Source organism: Cyclospora cayetanensis, unplaced genomic scaffold, assembly GCF_002999335.1.
Source record: "Cyclospora cayetanensis isolate NF1_C8 unplaced genomic scaffold, CcayRef3 CcayRef3_contig_59, whole genome shotgun sequence".
NCBI lineage: Eukaryota > Apicomplexa > Conoidasida > Eucoccidiorida > Eimeriidae > Cyclospora > Cyclospora cayetanensis.
In genome coordinates this window covers 38,161-55,029 of record NW_020312579.1, presented here as the reverse complement: position 1 = coordinate 55,029, position 16,869 = coordinate 38,161, and the positions used below count along the sequence as shown (strand labels likewise).

At 53.0% G+C, this 16,869-nt stretch overlaps 4 protein-coding genes across 4 annotated transcripts; 1 reads left to right on the top strand and 3 right to left on the bottom strand.

Moving 5' to 3' along the window:
• Positions 1–2,315, bottom strand: LOC34621627 (ATP synthase epsilon chain). Its single transcript, XM_026335069.1, has 5 exons — positions 2,183–2,315; positions 1,983–2,059; positions 1,068–1,288; positions 557–718; positions 1–40 (listed from the first exon to the last, which is right to left on the bottom strand). The coding sequence occupies exons 1-5, from the start codon at positions 2,313–2,315 to the stop codon at positions 1–3; spliced, it is 633 nt and encodes a 210-aa protein (XP_026190854.1).
• Positions 2,316–2,490: 175 nt separating this feature from the next.
• On the top strand, positions 2,491–4,937 carry LOC34621626 (malonyl CoA-acyl carrier protein transacylase). Its single transcript, XM_026335060.1, has 4 exons — positions 2,491–2,536; positions 3,596–3,795; positions 4,069–4,641; positions 4,791–4,937. Exons 1-4 carry the CDS (start codon positions 2,491–2,493, stop codon positions 4,935–4,937), a joined length of 966 nt encoding a protein of 321 aa, XP_026190845.1.
• Positions 4,938–5,468: 531 nt separating this feature from the next.
• On the bottom strand, positions 5,469–9,186 carry LOC113146763. The gene is made up of 7 exons (XM_026335068.1): positions 8,916–9,186; positions 8,416–8,564; positions 8,023–8,238; positions 7,849–7,943; positions 7,522–7,639; positions 7,224–7,332; positions 5,469–5,752 (listed from the first exon to the last, which is right to left on the bottom strand). The coding sequence occupies exons 1-7, from the start codon at positions 9,184–9,186 to the stop codon at positions 5,469–5,471; spliced, it is 1,242 nt and encodes a 413-aa protein (XP_026190853.1).
• Positions 9,187–11,599: 2,413 nt separating this feature from the next.
• Positions 11,600–14,664, bottom strand: LOC113146762 (serine/threonine-protein phosphatase PP2A-4 catalytic subunit-like). The gene is made up of 8 exons (XM_026335067.1): positions 14,575–14,664; positions 14,335–14,514; positions 14,008–14,119; positions 13,680–13,771; positions 13,007–13,069; positions 12,399–12,465; positions 11,998–12,109; positions 11,600–11,702 (listed from the first exon to the last, which is right to left on the bottom strand). Exons 1-8 carry the CDS (start codon positions 14,662–14,664, stop codon positions 11,600–11,602), a joined length of 819 nt encoding a protein of 272 aa, XP_026190852.1.
• Between the last annotated feature and the right edge of the window lie 2,205 nt (positions 14,665–16,869).

Below are 16,869 nucleotides of genomic sequence, written 5' to 3'. Positions count from 1 at the left end.
TTATTGAGCGGCGCGCATGACAGAGGCCAACAAGTCTTGCCTGAGATGAAAGTACGTCGCAAACCGCAGAACGGGCACGTAAATTCGCTGTGGCTGCTGTGAGGACGTGGGCACGGATGTTTCACGCCAAATAAATGCATGCGCATGCACACCACGAGTGGAGCAGATCGCAGAAACGCACGCGCGAATCACACATCCACATGAACGCCTGATAATGTGTGCACCTCGAGACGCCTTCATCCATGGTGATCCATCTGTTCGGCTTCCATTAGAGAGCAGTGATTCAAGTAGTAAGCCAAACGCAACAGAGAACTGCCGCAGAAGGAGCTAGACAGGTAAATGCCTCTCAACGGCCTCAGAAGTGCTTTCATGCGCGCTCACACGCGTTCAAGCGTCGACGAAAGAAGATTACGGCAAATCGTACACAGCAAGTGCAGCAACAGGAGTACCCCAGCAGCAGCATATCGCTCCACAGCAGTCTGCAGAAGATGGCGGCAATCGTCTTTTGTTTCACAGACGTCTGCAACTGCGAAGAGGCTGGCAGCAGGAGGCTCACCCCAAGAGGGCCTTTGCTTTTGTCCACTGATCTCCTGCCCCTGCTGCTTGTTGCAGCAGCTGCTGCAGCTCCTGCGCTGCTGCCTCCCTGTCTAGCATGCTGGTCGGTACCATCTCCACCCCCAGCACTTCGGCGAGGCTGCAGCCGCTGTCATCTTGAGGCCTAAAGAAAAAGCAATAAGACACGCGGCAGTCGTTGCAGGAGCTACTACTGCTTTGTCTTCGACAACTCTACTGCCCGTGCGGCTCGGCGCAGGCAGTCCAAAGCAGCTCCACGACAAGCCCTCAAGACAGGAGCAGTGGCAACGGATAAGCAGCGCCTCAAGCAACAAAGGGCTAGAGGTGACATGCGTCTACGGATGCATGCAAGCACAGAGACATGGGGAAGCGTAGAGAAAGGGTGGACACAGTGCGAGGAGGGCAGCGCCTGGAGAGTGATCCTCGTTCTGAGCAGCAAGGAGCATCGAGTGCAAGGAGGAGAAAAAGAGACACATATAGAGGGTATAGCGTACGGTGTGATGAATAGGAACCCGTCGGAAACGAAAAAGCGCTTCGCGTCAGCCCCTTCTCTTTCTCGAACGCAGACTTCCCCTCCCTTCAGTCGTGCAACTAGAGGCGAGTGGTGGTTGGTGACGGTCATATCGCCTTCCGCGCCGGGGACTGTCACGGAAACGATGGGTGCCTTGTGCAAGTAGCATTCTGTCGGAGACGCGAGAGTGAGCAGCAGCTTGTTCTTGATGCCTCCGCTGCCGCTGGCGACGCTGCTGAGAAGGCGGACTTGCTGTTGCTGCTGTCGCAGGAGCACGGGAAAGCTGCGGTGCAACAACAACCCGAAGAGTCGAGACATCGTAGGGGGCGGAGAGACGCTGGTACGGTGGCGACCTCGCACTGGGAAAAAACTTTCCGACGTCGGGGTGCAGCCTGGACTGCAGAGTGAGGCTCCCGAGAGAGCGAGAGAGGCGCTCACTTCACGCAGCTCCGGAGTTGGCGTACACCACGAACACTGCGAATATCGCCTAGAAACAGCCGACGTCGAGTGCTAAGCCCGTCGCATGCAAGTGCGCAGTAAATGCTCGGGTTGCAAGGGCCTGCTGGCAGGTGCACGACGGCACACGTAAAGCGGTGGTGCTTCGAATTCGCATCTACAAACACCAGGAGGTGCTCCGTCGATGCGCTTTCCCTCTCCTTACGAGCCTCGAAATCCTTACAGCCCCAAAGGCAACGGCGGGGAGCGCCTCTCTCGCCTGCGTGGCGGCTGAGCTGCTGCTGCTGCGCAAAGTTGCAGCAGGAGTTGGCTTGTTTCCTTAGGCACAAAGACGGCCTCTTGTCGGCTCTTTCCGCCTTTTCCCGGAAATAATGAGGGATCTACGACTCCAGGAAAGGTTTCAAACGACGGAAGACACCACCACCTGTGGACGCCGACGCGCGGCTCCCGTGGAGGGTCCAGCAGACACTTGCTGCGAGCTGATCCCAGAAACACCTTCTTTTGAGCTTCCCTGGGAGCCTTATCGTATCCGTCGCCTCACATATTGCGAATAGCAACGCACACACACACACACTGTGTTCACGCAGAGACGGCTCTGGGCTTAGAACGACGGACTCACGCAGTTCCCCCACGCCGCTCTGCGCTCCGTCTTTGAAAATCTGTCGGTGAGAGGCAGAACCCCTTGGAACGACCGAAGCTTCACCTTAGCGGCGATGAGGAGCGAATGGCTGCGTGTGCTCTGCTCTCTCTGCCTCCTTCCCTCTGCCGTCGGCATCTCGCTGAAGGCTGCTTCGGCTCCGAAGGAGCTCCTGGCCTTTCACGCGCCTCCCCTTCAGGCAAGCGCTCCAGTGCCACGAGCAGCAGCAACCAAGAAAACAGCAACAACAGCAGCAGCAGCAACCGAAAGGCCCTCAACGACACCTCAAGAAACAACTCCCAGGCAAGCGCACATGAAACGCGTCGCTTTGTTCCCTGGCCAAGGGGCGCAATGCATCGGTGAGTCTTTGAAATAGGGGCCCCCCCTGCATGCATTCCACTTTGTTTGCCTCCAAGCGCCATGCTCTAGAGCTGTTGGCGGCTTCGCTGGTGCTTTGGCCTCCTGTGTGTGGCTGTGCATGTGCTGAGACGCCAGAAGGAAGCCTTGGTGGTATCTGCATCACGAACATCACTTGTATCTGCATCTCTCTACCCATGCATACATGAGTCCATGCGGTTACATTACACCGCTACTTTGGTACAGTAGCGAACATTCAGCAGGGAGGGGCTGGCAGTGTTGCACAGGTGTTCAACTGACGAACTAAAACAGATATTCTCCGAGAGGGTGCAACATCCCGCCAATCGGGCTATATAAAGCGGCAAGAGGATGCACATTCTGCAGTCCTTTTGTAGTCTTCATATATGCTTCCCGTGTCGCACACGTCTGTTGAGCGTGTGTATACTTGCATGGAAAGTCGATTTTCTCCTCAAAGAGCTGAGCACGTTTTTCCCTCCGACAACGACTCACTCGCCAGCTCTCTGTCTGTCTCTGTGGCGGGATCTTCTGGTGAGCAGCGAATAGCTCTCCGGAAATCTCCTGGCACCGCATAGCTAGCGTGTTCCTTGAGCGACTTCTGAGTGTCGCTGGCGGGTTAGCTGCTCGAAGTCTGGCTATATATATATATATAGCTCAGGCTGGCGTCTCGTACGTCTTGCCTCGTTTTTGTAGCGGAGAGATTCCACCGCTCCCCGCCTTCCTGTTGAGTTTAGGCTCGTGCCCCCGTCTGTCAATCCAGCTGACACCCTCGCCTGCATCCCCTCCTATCTGTGTGTGGTCTTCTTCCTATTCGCTCCCTGCCCGTCATCCATACCGTCTTCCCGCGTGCCTGACATGCATGTTGCTTTCCTCCGTCTCGTTTTGCATTTTGCTTGTTGGTTCGCCATGCCGTGTTGTTTCCGTATCTGCGTTTCCAGCGCCATGTGCTGCACGCCTGTACCGAGTTTCTAAACCGCACTCCTGTCACTTATGCCGATGGCGAATTCGGCTTGCATGCGTGCATGCTTTTCTCTACGGCTCAGGGATGGGAGTTGCCTGCGCACGCTCGCATGCTCCCTCCCGCCGACTGTTTGAGGAGGCCTCGGAGATTCTACAGTACGATTTGCTGCGGCTCCTAGAGGAGGGCCCCTCGGACAAAATCAACAAGACGGGTGTGGCGCAGCCGGCGCTCCTCACGACGTCGCTTGCTGTGTACACCAAGTGGAGAGACACCGCAGAAGAGGTGCCGAAACACAAAGTCTCAAACACCCATCCCACCTTGCGGGCTCCTATCCCGACACTTCAGAAAAAAATGTGCTGCTACGCGTGGAAACGCAAGAAACGCAAGGCACTAGCACCCCTAGGCCGTAGAGCATGAGGCCGTGTATTTCCACTCTACATCTGAACGCTGAGAGCCACAGATCGCGAGGATGCACATGCCAGCATGCGGGCATGCACGCGTCAACACTACCTAGCCTGCTGCGTAGGCGCTGTGCTTCCGTGTTCATGTGCGCAGCCGGTGCAGTTCGATGCCTGCGCTGGCCTTTCCTTAGGCGAGTACTCAGCCCTCTGCTTTGCAGGCGTGCTGTCCTTTAAAGACGCCGTGGCGTTGACTGCTCAACGCGGATCGCTCATGCAGAAAGCGGCAGAGGAGCATCCAGGGGACATGTTCGCCATCTTGGGTCTGGGGAAAGAAGACACAGAAAGGCTGTGCGCAGCAGCAGCAGCCGCTGCTGCTGCCACGGCTGCCGAGAGCAAGTGCGTGGACGGCAGCAGGCCTGGCGGCAGCGGGAGTGCTGCACACTGCGGGGTAGCAAACTACTTGTGCAAGGGAAACTATGCGGTTTCCGTATCGCGCGCGGCTGCACAGGCGCTGCAGGAGGCAGCAACGGCAGCCAAGGCAAAGCGCTGCATAAAGTTGCAGGTAGATGGAGCATTCCACTCCCCCCTGATGGCTCCTGCAGCAGAGGGCCTCGCTACGGCCATAGAGTCTGTCCCGTTCAACAAGCCGCGAATTCCCATCGTTCTGAATGTCGATGCACAAATCCACACAGATCCGAGCGTCATTAAACGCAAACTCCTCCAACAGGTCAGCGCACGCCAAAGAAGCTTTGCGTAGAACCGAATCCTCTGAAAATTCGCCTCAATGAGCACTCTATCGATACGCATGAAAAGTCGCCCTTTCCTGTCCATTCACTCCCAGCGCTTTCTTCTCCTCGCATGTGGTATCTTTTGCAGCTCACGAGCCCTACTCAGTGGCAGCAGTCCATGGAGCACCTTGGAGAGCTCGGGGTAGAAGAATCCGTAGAGTTCGGGCCGGGTGCAGTCCTCACCAAGCTTATGAACAAAATCAACCCCACAGTCCGTACGCTGCACGTCGAATAAGCGCCACCAATCAACTGATCGCGAGCTAGCTGCGGTAGCCATCACGCTGCCGACAGGCCGCCCACAGCAAGCTAGGAGCTTGCTGCAGCAGTACGGAAACTTACACCTGCTAGCTTCGAGTAAAAACAGGCCGCAGCTGACCTCTACTTTGGAGCACTGAGCGTCGTTATCGTCAGCTAGCTACGGGGGCTAGCCATGGTTGCTGATTGACTCCTGATTTAGTTTATAGCAGCGACTAGGCCGCACGCCAGCGTGCCCGTTGCCGCTCATGCATGCATCCGGAGCCCTTTACGGGGTTTCTCCCATCTCTTCTGCATTTTAAGTCACGTACAGGTGTTTGTACTGGCCGATTTGTTTCAAAAATATTATCTGGTGCGGCAAAGCGGCTTGAACGACGAAGGCATACACAGCTGCAAAGGGGCTTCGTGTGGACAGCACTGCAGCTGGGTGCATACGTGCGTATCTGTACAGCGACATCCTGTTTGCATGCTGATGTCTAGCTCACCTATGTTCGTAAAAGCTGCACCTACCTCAGTTTCCAGGCTTGCTGGTACATGGGGGTACGACTATGGCTCGTCTTGGAGAAGTGTGTGTGCACGTACCATGCATAATTGTGCGTATGCGCATACGTGTATGTGATGCACATAGTTCTTTCAGTACGCCCATACACATGCAAAGGCTATTTATACATGTTTGCGCGCATGCATATATATAGATGCATGCACACCTATACGCGAATAGTGTAGATGAAACCTTTGCTTGTATACGCGTAGCCTTGTGTGTATTAATGCATATGTATACCAGTATATGTACATCTGTGTGCACGCATGCATCGCGGCACCACCACTGTTTGCCCTAGAGGCTTTGCCTTTCCGCAAAATCAATTTGTAAGCGCCCTCCTTCATGATGGAATTTTCTGCGAACTGGCCTCTACCTACGCAGTCATATGGCTACGAGCTTTTCGTTTTCGCTGGGAGTTCCCCGTAAACACACGTCGGCACTCTGACGAGCGCAAGATTCCCTGGCTGTCCAGCTAAACGTGCCGATAGTACGGGTGCAATAGCCTTAATACTAATACAGTTTTTCGCTTTCAAAAATAAGGAGCTCAAAAGGGGAAGGACAGGACTGAACGCACGCCTTCCTAGGATTTAGGATGTACACGGTGTTCGTGCACAAGGGATTCAAAAGGAGACTGTGATTTGGGGGAGGCACCCTCCCGCGACGTGCTGGGTTGCAGCTGCAGATACCTGCATGCACACGGACAGCTTTTGAGTGCTTGACATAGCAGCTAATGACTAGGTCCCGTAGGATTCCCGCAACCATACTTGAAGTCCCATAAGCATCTAAAAGGTAATACGCTTTTATCAGAAGTAGGGGTTGCAGCTACCTATAAAAGTCCAGCTTGGGGTATCTGTTGATAAGAACCCGCAGAAGGGCTTCAGCTCGCAAATCCTTCCGCGTGACAAAGCGATGAGTTAGCTCATCGACCAGGAACTGAGACATACAAGGAAGCAACACAAAAAAATTAAAGATACAAAGTAACATCAGCAGTCTCTCTTTCTCGACTAGCGTGTTCGCTTATTCAGCTGCCTATACACCTGAAGTGTTGTAATTGCAACAGGGAGAGAATACCCCAGAAAGAACGCAAAAATGCATTCATGTGGCTGAAAACCCGTTGGTCTTTCCTAAGCTAAATACAGGAAGCTGTCTATCCGGTCGCTTTACATCAGCTGTCTCGAAACACTTGCGGAGAGCACTATGAACTGCATGAAGCTCTCATCAATATACGTACGCCTTCGCTTTGTGTATTGCTTCAAAACACCGAAACGGGCATTACAGTATTTAGGAAATACACATAACCAGAGTTACTCTTCATGCGTTGCAGCCGGGTGTAAGATCGCGTAGATCCTTTGTCCTTACTTGTACAGGATCCATCAAAGGCATTTCTTGGGATGGTGCAGGCTTCCGGTCGTACGGAAGCAGTCCCATGCGTCGTGCCGAACAAATCGCCTTGTAAATGTACCGCTGCTGCATGCGGGAGGCGTGAGTGAGGCGGCGCGGCAGCAACAGGCCGTTGCTTCCCAGAAACCGAGGAAGCAAGTGCAAATCTATTGAAGCACAAGAGCAGCCATCCAGTAGAACCGCAATGAGACAACGCATCAGGCAACCCGCCCCGAAGGCGAGAGAAACAGGGCAAGACGCGAGTTCTCCCTTTCTCTCTCTCTGTCTCTCTCTAACAGGGGGCTAGAGATTATTTAGGATGACTTCTTCGGAGCGTCAAGTTACCTTTCCAGGTGATTGGAAGGTTCTTATTTTTCAACGCGCTGCGCAAACTTGCGCTGGGGTCCCAAAAGCGCTCAGACTGCCGGTGTGGAGCTGGCGGAGCTTCTGCCTCCTGCGGTGCGAATTTGTGCATTTAGAGACGAGGAAGAAGTGGGTAAGGCGGATCTAGATCTGGCTTTGGTGGAAGCAAGGCCGCGTGGCTTTCCGGGCTAGTCTTTAGAGTTTAGAGTGCGCGTATATGGGCAGCCGCGTGAAGCGCCCTATCCGCTTTGGCGCTATCAAGGGTCAAGAGATTGAATACCTGTTCCCCGAAGTACTGCCTGTGCTCCTCGCTAAGAGGATCGTGCACTTTAGCGGCCTTCTTTAGGGACTGCCGCAGCAGCAGTCGCTGTCGTCTTGCCTCTGCTGCTCCCACCAATCTGCACGAAGGCACGCGGCAGCGATAGCGGCAGTGGCCTTAAATGGCGCCTGCCTTCGATCCAGTTCGACGGTTCCCTTCACACCCGGTTTAGTCGAGAATGAGCGCGCGCGAGAGAGAGTACCAAGCACATGAAACCGGTTCCAGCACAGGCGGCATTTACTGAACGCAAGGATGTACACTCGAATCACGCTTCGGGGAAAGGCATACCTGCTGAACTCTTCAAAATCGTGGGCTACTTGAGCCTCCAGACCCTCAACGCGTGCCCTCGGATCCCACAGCGCGTCGATTCCAGTGGATGAAGCCTGCAGCACACGCGACAGCTCCAGCCCGTGAAACTCTAGCTAGATAGGGGCACTGGCTGGTCCGTGTCGAGCGTGCCACAAAAAATAGCAAGCGAACCATCAAACCCAATCCGTGCCATCGTGCCTTTGCTTCCTGTTGCGTTCTCTCCATAAGCTTGCTGATAATGGCCTTCTCCTGCCGAGAAAGCTCCTCTATCTCGGGACTGGGGGCTTCCAGCAGGGCACTGCCGAGCTCAAATCGTCTTCTCCGTAATGTGCTAACACACTCCTCGTACAAACTGGAGCTCCCGCTCACCTGCAGCGAAGCGCACATGATGCGGAAGCACGCATTCGGAGGCGTGGAGTGTCTCTACACTGCGGGCCGTGGACTTCTCAGGCGCCACCCTGGAAAGTTCCCTCAGGGCCGAGTGGTGCGCAGCCACACATAAGAAACGAGGAGGCAGGCAAGGCTTCGAACTGCTCCTCAACTCACGCAGAGGCGACGTATTTGGCTGTCAGAGGGTGCTGCAAAGGAACTCACAGGTGCCTGCCTGGCTGCCACCTCGCGGTCCAGCGGTTGAGCCTTCGCCTGAGACGGCGATTGGGAATTCGACTCTCTGGCAGGGGGACGCAAAGGGAGCGCTCCTGTTTTACCCCGCGTAGAGCGAGAAAAGGGTCTGCTGTGAGGCTGCTGCTGCTGCTGTGCTATGCGTGCCATACACAGGCTTCTTGACACCACCGCAGCCTTTGCGCAGTTGAGGGAATCGAAGGGAAGCCCCAGGCTGCTGCCGCAGCATCTTAAAGGGACACACGCAGGCGGGCAAGCCGCCATGGCTGAACCGTACAGCTCGGACGGTGAGAAATTCGTGCAGCTCGACCGGAAATCGGACTGTGCGCGACAGGGCCACGCAGTGTATTGCCAGGACCTATGGTTAGGGGGTTCAAACTCGAAGTCATGACGCCTTCACGAATGATGCAGGGTGTGTTTATGGCAGTCACTGTATGCTGAAAAGATCCTGCGAGCGCTAAGGGACCCCGCGGGGGCGCCAAACGGCCTGCGCGCTCCGTACGACGGGGCCGAAGCGCTGCATGCAGCAAGAGGAGTTTCGAGGGTTTGGAAGTTGCTTTTCAGCCAAAGCCGCAAATAACCCCCCAAATGCACAAGCATTTGACGACGGACCTTATCTAAGGCTAGGATCAAAAGGGAGCCCCCAGATCCTGGCTTTCCAGTGCAACAAGTGTCGGCGAGTGACCAGGGCTTCATGCCATAGCGTTTAATATCATGAATTCCCACAACAAATGACACAAATGGAGCACACAACCGCAACTGCCGGCAGGATTTTAACAGAAGGCTTCGGCAGATAGCAGGTGTGTGGACTGCATTCTGGGGGGTTCCCCCTATGTGGTACGACCAAGGTGCTCAGGAGGGTGTTCCACCGAGAGACGGTGGAGGAAAACTTAGGTAGACGCCTCAGTAACAGGCAATACTAAGCTGATGTAGCTGTAACATCTTGACTCTAGCGTTACCTCCACCACAATCAGGCAATTCAATATCCCTTAATGTGTTAAAATCTGCGTGAAACCACTGGGTCGGTATCTGCAAACACCGGAACACTTACGGAGCTGAATACGTTGTTCTGGCTCTGCAGAATGGGGCCACGGCTTGCTCTCTGCCTGAACCATAATGTGTAGCGTCGTGTAATTTGGTGTTAAGGGGTTTACCTGCACCTAAATATTTTTTCTACACAAGTTACATTGACTTAAACTTGATAGGCAAGTAGCCAATCGGTTTGTCAGTTCGTATGCCTTATTTATTGCAGAGTATTGTGGAGCTTGATACAAGAAGAGGCAATGTGCGATTATTGCTAGATGGCATGTGCAACTAGCTGAGAATGCTCGGAGTGTTTAGACGATGCAGCTACTCACATCCTAGCGCTATGCCCCTCTGCCCTCGTGGCGGGAACTTTGAGGACTGCGGGCAGAGGAAGGCTAAAGAACATATGGAAAACATTCAAGAAGTTTCCATCGCGTTTGAATGAAGTACGCACTTAAATGTCTCCCTGCGGAGACCTTAAATGAACGTTACGCCATTCGTTTGCGCTTATTGAGCACAGAATAGGGGGACACTGAGGTACCCCCAAGCCATATGGATATGAATACACGTAAGAAGCACAAAGAAAACATGTGCATCAATCTGTACACAGATCCCCTTCCACCCTCGGAGGCACACACATGCGACATATAGAACGTATGGTCTGCATTTCTATATGCTAGACAAATCATGTGTACCGTAGAGATGGCACCCTAGAGCTTTCTATGGGTGCCACCATACTTACTACACCCATTAGTGCATGCGTGTACACGCCCCCAAAGATTTTAGAGGAAGTAATCTGGCACCCCACGGAGTACCTCAGCGCCTGCTAACTGGTCTGGGGATGGCTCGAATTGAATGCTGTACAACACCCCAGAAAAGGTGGAAGGAGCACGCAGGAGATTACACACACACACACACACACACACACACACAAAGATTGAGAAATATCGTGATGCTTCGGACCACCGCACGCTGTGCCTTGTTCCTATTAATTTTCACCAATATACACACGTGCAGGCACGGAAACACCGATTACGATTTTTATGTAGGGTCTGTGGTCTGTGTTGCGGTGTGCGTACAATGAGTAGCTGAGGTGTTCATCAATCTGGAGAATGGCCGCCTGATTACCGCAGCGGTAACAATAATTCGGAGCCGAGAAAAGCGTCAAAACACTTTTCCCTTGACTCCACTGGTAGCCCTGCGAGCAGAGGCAGCCGCAGCAGCCAAGCTCGGGTGTACGTGCAGGTCGAGACGTACCCCTCTTTCAAACATCCCCATGCTCTCTCCAGATCGACAAACTCAGAAGGCCGCAACTTTGGCTGCAAATAGGCTTGCGCACTAGGAATCTCTATCGGCGGCAGTCGCTTGCATGTGTCCGCCTACATATCGGCATTTCTACTGGACTTACGGAGGTACAAATTACCTCCTCAGGCCCACACGGGCACTGCAAAAAGATCCACTGCAGTGCAAAACACCTGAGCCTCGACAGAAGAGAGAGAAGCGGGGTGTCTCGTCTCTTACCTCCATAACGAGTTGATGCGCTCGGGCTATCCACTGAAGCCCATTTGCGTGCAGGAACTTCTCGGAGATGTCTCGACCGAATGTGAAGCCTTTGACACACACGATTTGCCACACCCTGCAACGCAGGCACGAAGCTGCAGCACTGGCACCGGGCAGCAGCAGACTGCAGCGACCAAGAGACAACAAAGGAGATCCAGAGAGAAAACGCGCGTATTCCGAGGACGACGCAGCAGCAGATGCGCTGAGAAAGGGCCTTAGAGGCAGAAAGCCGCAGCGCCGAGTCCGTTTTGTTCCCAAGAGACAACAGCAGACAGACACACGTTCGCAGAGAAGGAGAAGACAGAGAGACGTAGCCGAACAGATGGACAGACAGATCCGCGGAGACGCTGTCAAGCCCACAGTCGGAGACACGGCGCAAGGTTGGGGCAAGGGAAGATTCAGTAGGGGTGTCAGTAGGAACACAGAAAACGTGACTGTGGACGCCGAGATACACGGAAGCGGCCCTCTGAAGGTCGAGCAGTGTTTTTAAAAATCGGCGAGACAATCGAGAAGAAGCGTCTGTCTAACCCGCGCCTCTGGGGGAGACTCCCCATCCCTCGAGCTGGTCTTCAGGATCCGACCACAGCAAATCACACATAGGCCCTTCGTGAGGCACTTCCTGCAATCTGAGAAGAAAAACAGAGGAGGTGTCTGGCATTGGACACGGCCGTAAGAGACGCAGCGAGAAAGAGAACTCATGTGCCTGCCGCGGCAGCAAGCAGCAGCCTTCGAGGGCCGAGGCATGCATCCACGCGCGTGATCGTGCACACGGAGGGGAAAGAAGACGTGTGCATGGTAGTAGATGGGTAGGTAGGTAGGCAGGCAAGTGGAAGATTGATGGCAATTCCGCAATACATGATGAGGAGACCTAGGGGCAAAGGAAACGTGTGCAAAGCTTCCCACTCCCTCGAACAGACAGACCGTTGGAGGGAGCGAACAGAATCCAACGTATCCAGCTGAGGTGATAGTCCAGCGTGAGGACAGAAGATCTGCCCCTCAATCAAGGCGCTTAGAGGCAGGAAGTCAAAGACCGCTGAGCATATTCCACACGCATACACACACACACACATACGTATGCATGCATGCATGCATACGTACATACACACACACACTGTACATACACCCTGGAGGCCTGGAGGCGGCGGTCTAAAGAGGCCCCAGCGCAGTAAAGGCTCACAAAAGCGAAAAAAGCGATGGAAGCAGCAGCGAAACAGAGGGCAATAACGAACGCAAGAAGCAACACGCAGTAGTACTACGCATCATGCCAACTGAGAGAAAGGACTCATGCATGCAACATAATGAAAATTACGAAGGATGCCAACCTGTGATTTGGTTCCAGACATTGGCATTCCCGTATTTGCGAATGCATTCGTCAAAGAAGCCGTAGACCTACACATTGAACGAAAAACAAAGAGCGTCTCTATTTACATATGCACACAGAGAATGAGACACAGAAATATACCCATACCTACATACTTTGTTACATACTTACATACACATACCTACAGACACATGCCTACAGACATACACATGTACACACATACACCCACAGACGCCCACAGACACACACAGACACACACAAACATAGAGACACACAAATAAGTACATAATACACATACACACATACAGCCATACAAACACCTACACAAATACATGTCCAGACGCCTTTAAAAGAGAGACCCATGCGAGCACGATCTTTTTCCTCTGCCCCTGTTCGGAGGAATTCGCGCGGCAGAACGCGAAAGGAAGACACACTTGCACTAAAAAAAGGCAGGGAGGGTGAGAATCCAGAAGCAAGCCAGAAGGAAACCCTAGAGGCCTGAAGCAGAGAGCTCAAGTGGGAAGTTTGAGTGCCGAAAGACGAATAGGCAGCGCAGTTGTGCTTCGCGCATGCTGCATCTGCAAAACTTCAAGCCGTAATGAAACCTGCCTGCGTAATTTGACGGCTCTCATGATTTCCCCGAATGATAGTTACGCGATGCCTAAAGCGAACCTGCACGTGTACATACACACAAACACACACAAAGACACACACACAAAGATACACAAACATACAAAGATACACACACAAAGACACACACAAAGACACACACACAAAGATACACAAACATACACACACACACAAAGATACACAAACATACACACACACACATACATACACACACACAAAGATACACACACACACAAAGACACACACACACACACAAAGATACACAAACATACACACAAACACAGACACACACAAACACAGACACACACACATACACACACAAACACACACACATATACACACACAAGTACACACACAAAGACACACACACAAATACACACAGACACACATACAAACACAAAGACACACACACAAATACACACAGACACACATACAAACACAAAGACACACACACACACACGTTTGTACGCGCTCTCTCGGCACTGAAACTGTGTGCAGCAGCCGGCATGCACTTTGGTGTGTCGGCTCATGCGGTAAGAGATCACATGCAGCGGCTTCTCCGTTCGTCGAGAGGCCCCCTGCAGAGAGAAGCCCAAGAACCCTACTCCCCAAGTCTCTCTCTCGCTCTCTCGCTCCTAGATCACGAACGTACCTTGAGGAGAAACACGAGGGTTACGCACTCGAGAGAGTTGAACCCCCTATCCACGTAATCTCCTAGAAATAGAAAATTTACCGAGGGGCATGCTGCACGCACATGAAGCGGGCTTGACACGAATGACGCCTAAAGCGTCTAGCGCAGCTACAAGCGCACGGAAAGACGCAAGTGCTGCCTCTCAGAGTAACACAGGAAGGCTTCAAACAATTCCTGAAGGCCTCTCCTGTCCACCTCTCCCTACCCCCCCCACCTCTACATGCCCATATGCGTCTACAAGCTGGAAACGCGCGGATCCATGACAAGACTCTTCTTCTAGAAGTCTCACTTCCAGCGCATTTAAACATTTGCATCAGATCGTGAAACTGCCCATGGATGTCTCCTACGACTGTCACAGGGGTCTGGACAGGCTGCACGTTGCCTTCCTCCATCAAAATCTCCTGAAAAGCGTGTGCAGCACACGGCCAAACAAGCCATGAGCCGATCTCTCTGTCAGTCTCAGAGGAGAGCCTACTCCATCCCTTGCCTTAAATCTCTACACCTCCCCCCCCCTCGCTTCGAGACACGCAGCCGCATATATATATATAAATATGTATATGTATATTCCGCAAAATTCACGCCTACACGCGGAGAAACCGCTGCCCCCAAAACTAACCTTGAGCTTGTCGCACAGCGCCTTAACGCGCTGCTCCTCTAAGGGCTTGCATTTAAGAACTTGACTGATATCAGCATCAATAGCAAGTAGCTCCGGGGGAGACAGATAGTGTTGGGGAATGGAGGAGTTTGAGTCGAGCGGCAGGTGTTGTGATGTCAGCAAGCAGGCGTTGTCATTGTCCTCTGCAGTTGCAGTTGCTGCGGTTGCTGCTGTCGCTGCTGTCGCTGCTGTTGCTGCTGCTGCTGTTGCTGTTGCTGCCGAGGAAGAGGCGAAATCACAGGATATTGAAGGGGACGAACATGCTGCTGAAGTGGCTGCAGCTGCTGCCATCTTTGGTTGGGGATGGGGGAAGTGTCTTGCTTAAAACAAATGAGTCTCTGCTACTCTAGCACCGTTCCTCGTGCAACTGCATGGGTGGAGGATGGGGTTTGTGTTTAGCTGGGGAGAGGAGACTTGACTCTCCCTTTGATTGCCGCGCTGCTGGTGCGGCTGCAATTTCCGCAAGCCACGAAAAGGAAGCTGGGGACGACCTGAACTGCTCGGTGGGGCCCCTTCAAGGGGCCCTAGGGGTCGTTGGCTTATACACACCCATGTCCTCCCTGCGCAACGGATTCAGGTGTCTGTACGGCAGAGCAGCTTGCTGTGTCTGCTCCCCCTTGCACAAATGCTGCGGCTACTACTGCTACTGGTGCGAATATCCTCACCAGTGCTGCCGCTGCCGCTGCTGCTGCTGCCGCTGCTGCCGATCGTTCACTGTTACCTGCTCGGCGGCCCCTGCAGCTGCTGCTGCTCTTTCCCGTTAAGGCTGCTCGATACGCGAATGCGCGGAGAAAGACGCACAGCGCCCTAGGCTGCACCGCCAATGTCCTCTGGAGCTTCTGCAAGGGCCCCTGTTGCAACCCGGATGGCTAGGTTGCTGAAAGAGCGACTTGAACGCCTCTCTTGAGAGGCTACGGGGGGGTGCCGTGCGCCTGTTTATGGTCGAAAGCGCAGCTTTTGGAAGGCTTCTGAGCTCCTGTGCGAAACAAACTTGAGCTGACGCTACAGAGCCTCGGAAAACTCTTCGCTGAGGACCTCTGCTCATACAGGGGTTCCCCTCCAAGGATGGACTGGGACGTCTTCCGCACGCTTCAAGACACCCAGTGTGTCCACAGAAAAACCACTAAAACACAAAAATCGACATCCTGGGGTCAAGGATTTAGTCTTTAAGGCCTACCATTAGGGGGCTTGGCGGCCAGAAAAAAACAGCTGCGGTAGTTGAATTGCATGCACAGCGGCTGCAACAACAGCACAGCCACAGCCGGAGCTACCGCTGCTCTTCCAACAGTCTGCATGGTCTTTCTTCATTAAAATATCGTTCTCAACACTATCCATAAACAGCTATCCATCAAGGCATCCCAACTCCTTCAAAAGGGAGCGGAAACGAGGACTTTTCCCCAAGCCTGGCGATCCTCCATGGCGTTACCTTCTACTGTACGTTCGCATGCAGGCACTCTCTACCCCAGAAAGAGACCGCATGCATTATCGTTCAGAGCAGTATTTATAGCTGACCATGGATAGGCACAGAGCTGCTGGAGGGAAGCTCGCATTAGTGTGTGTTGCACGCCCTCAAATATAACCCTTTCCACGTTCCACAGGGCATCATCCAGCTTCCTGACTCTTTCGCGTGTGGTACTTAGGCTAAGTTTCGTTTCCCAGTGTTTGTTTCGTATCGTGTCACCGCACGCTAGCCTATGGAGCTGACCATGCTCCCCATAACGTCCTTTTGCACTGGATGTAGCGGTTCAGCTAGCGCTCGCTCTTTCAGGATAGTATTTTGTAACGGCGCACTTTTAACACTCAACCCGACACAAAACTCAATAGATAATTACGTTTTAAAAAAGCTTTCTCTTCTTTCTTCCTGCTGTCATCAAACCCTCTGGGTTCATGCGTGAGAGGAAAAAGACACGCAGCCAAAGAACGCGTAGCTGCATTCTCTAGGCACTCTGAGCCCTTACAGTTGGCTGCACTTCGCATCCAACGCATAGGCACACAACACTGTGAGTTCTTGTATCGAGCTAGCCGTGCTTTGCGATAAGCTAGATGAACAGACAAACCAGTATTCGACTCCTTACTAGTTCCCAGTTAAATATTACTAGTACGAAAGAAAGTCTGGTAATGCAGCTTAGCTCGCTGGAGAGTCATTAGTAAAGTTAATTGCGTTTCTTCGGGATCTTCGTTTAAGCAAAGCTACCCCAAGGGAAAGGGAGTCTGCTCTGTCCGTATCCATGTATATCAAAGTGTTTGCTCATCTTCCATGGACAGTGGATAACCCCAGTGAATCCTAATCACACTAAACATTCTTTAGAAAAGGTGCGTCTGTCATTTTAACCCCAAAACATCGCTGCGATGAAGCGTCTGCGTGGTACACCAGGTAGTCCTCCATGGTCTGCCCCCTCAGAGGTTTGATGGTTCATTCTGCGTGGCACTGCAAGCGATGCACGATGCAGGTTTTGATCTTTACAGTGAAATGCAGTTCAGTGCACTGTAAAGGGG

Coding starts and splice junctions, on each gene's coding strand:
- LOC34621627 (XM_026335069.1), bottom strand. CDS start 2,315: ATGCCGACGGCAGAGGGAAGGAGGCAGAGAGAGCAGAGCACACGCAGC. Junction 1,289..1,982: donor CTGGACCCTCCACGGGAGCC/GCGCGTCGGCGT, acceptor GGAGGCATCAAG/AACAAGCTGCTGCTCACTCT. Junction 719..1,067: donor GGGTTCCTATTCATCACACC/GTACGCTATACC, acceptor CTTTTTCTTTAG/GCCTCAAGATGACAGCGGCT.
- LOC34621626 (XM_026335060.1), top strand. CDS start 2,491: ATGAAACGCGTCGCTTTGTTCCCTGGCCAAGGGGCGCAATGCATCG. Junction 2,537..3,595: donor CCAAGGGGCGCAATGCATCG/GTGAGTCTTTGA, acceptor TCTACGGCTCAG/GGATGGGAGTTGCCTGCGCA. Junction 3,796..4,068: donor GGAGAGACACCGCAGAAGAG/GTGCCGAAACAC, acceptor TCATGTGCGCAG/CCGGTGCAGTTCGATGCCTG.
- LOC113146763 (XM_026335068.1), bottom strand. CDS start 9,186: ATGAAGCCCTGGTCACTCGCCGACACTTGTTGCACTGGAAAGCCAGGA. Junction 8,565..8,915: donor CTTTTCAGCATACAGTGACT/GCCATAAACACA, acceptor GTAAAACAGGAG/CGCTCCCTTTGCGTCCCCCT. Junction 7,944..8,022: donor TGGTTCGCTTGCTATTTTTT/GTGGCACGCTCG, acceptor CGTGTGCTGCAG/GCTTCATCCACTGGAATCGA.
- LOC113146762 (XM_026335067.1), bottom strand. CDS start 14,664: ATGGCAGCAGCTGCAGCCACTTCAGCAGCATGTTCGTCCCCTTCAATA. Junction 13,070..13,679: donor CCCTCGTGTTTCTCCTCAAG/GTACGTTCGTGA, acceptor GTACACGTGCAG/GTTCGCTTTAGGCATCGCGT. Junction 12,466..13,006: donor AGAGCCGTCAAATTACGCAG/GCAGGTTTCATT, acceptor TTCAATGTGTAG/GTCTACGGCTTCTTTGACGA.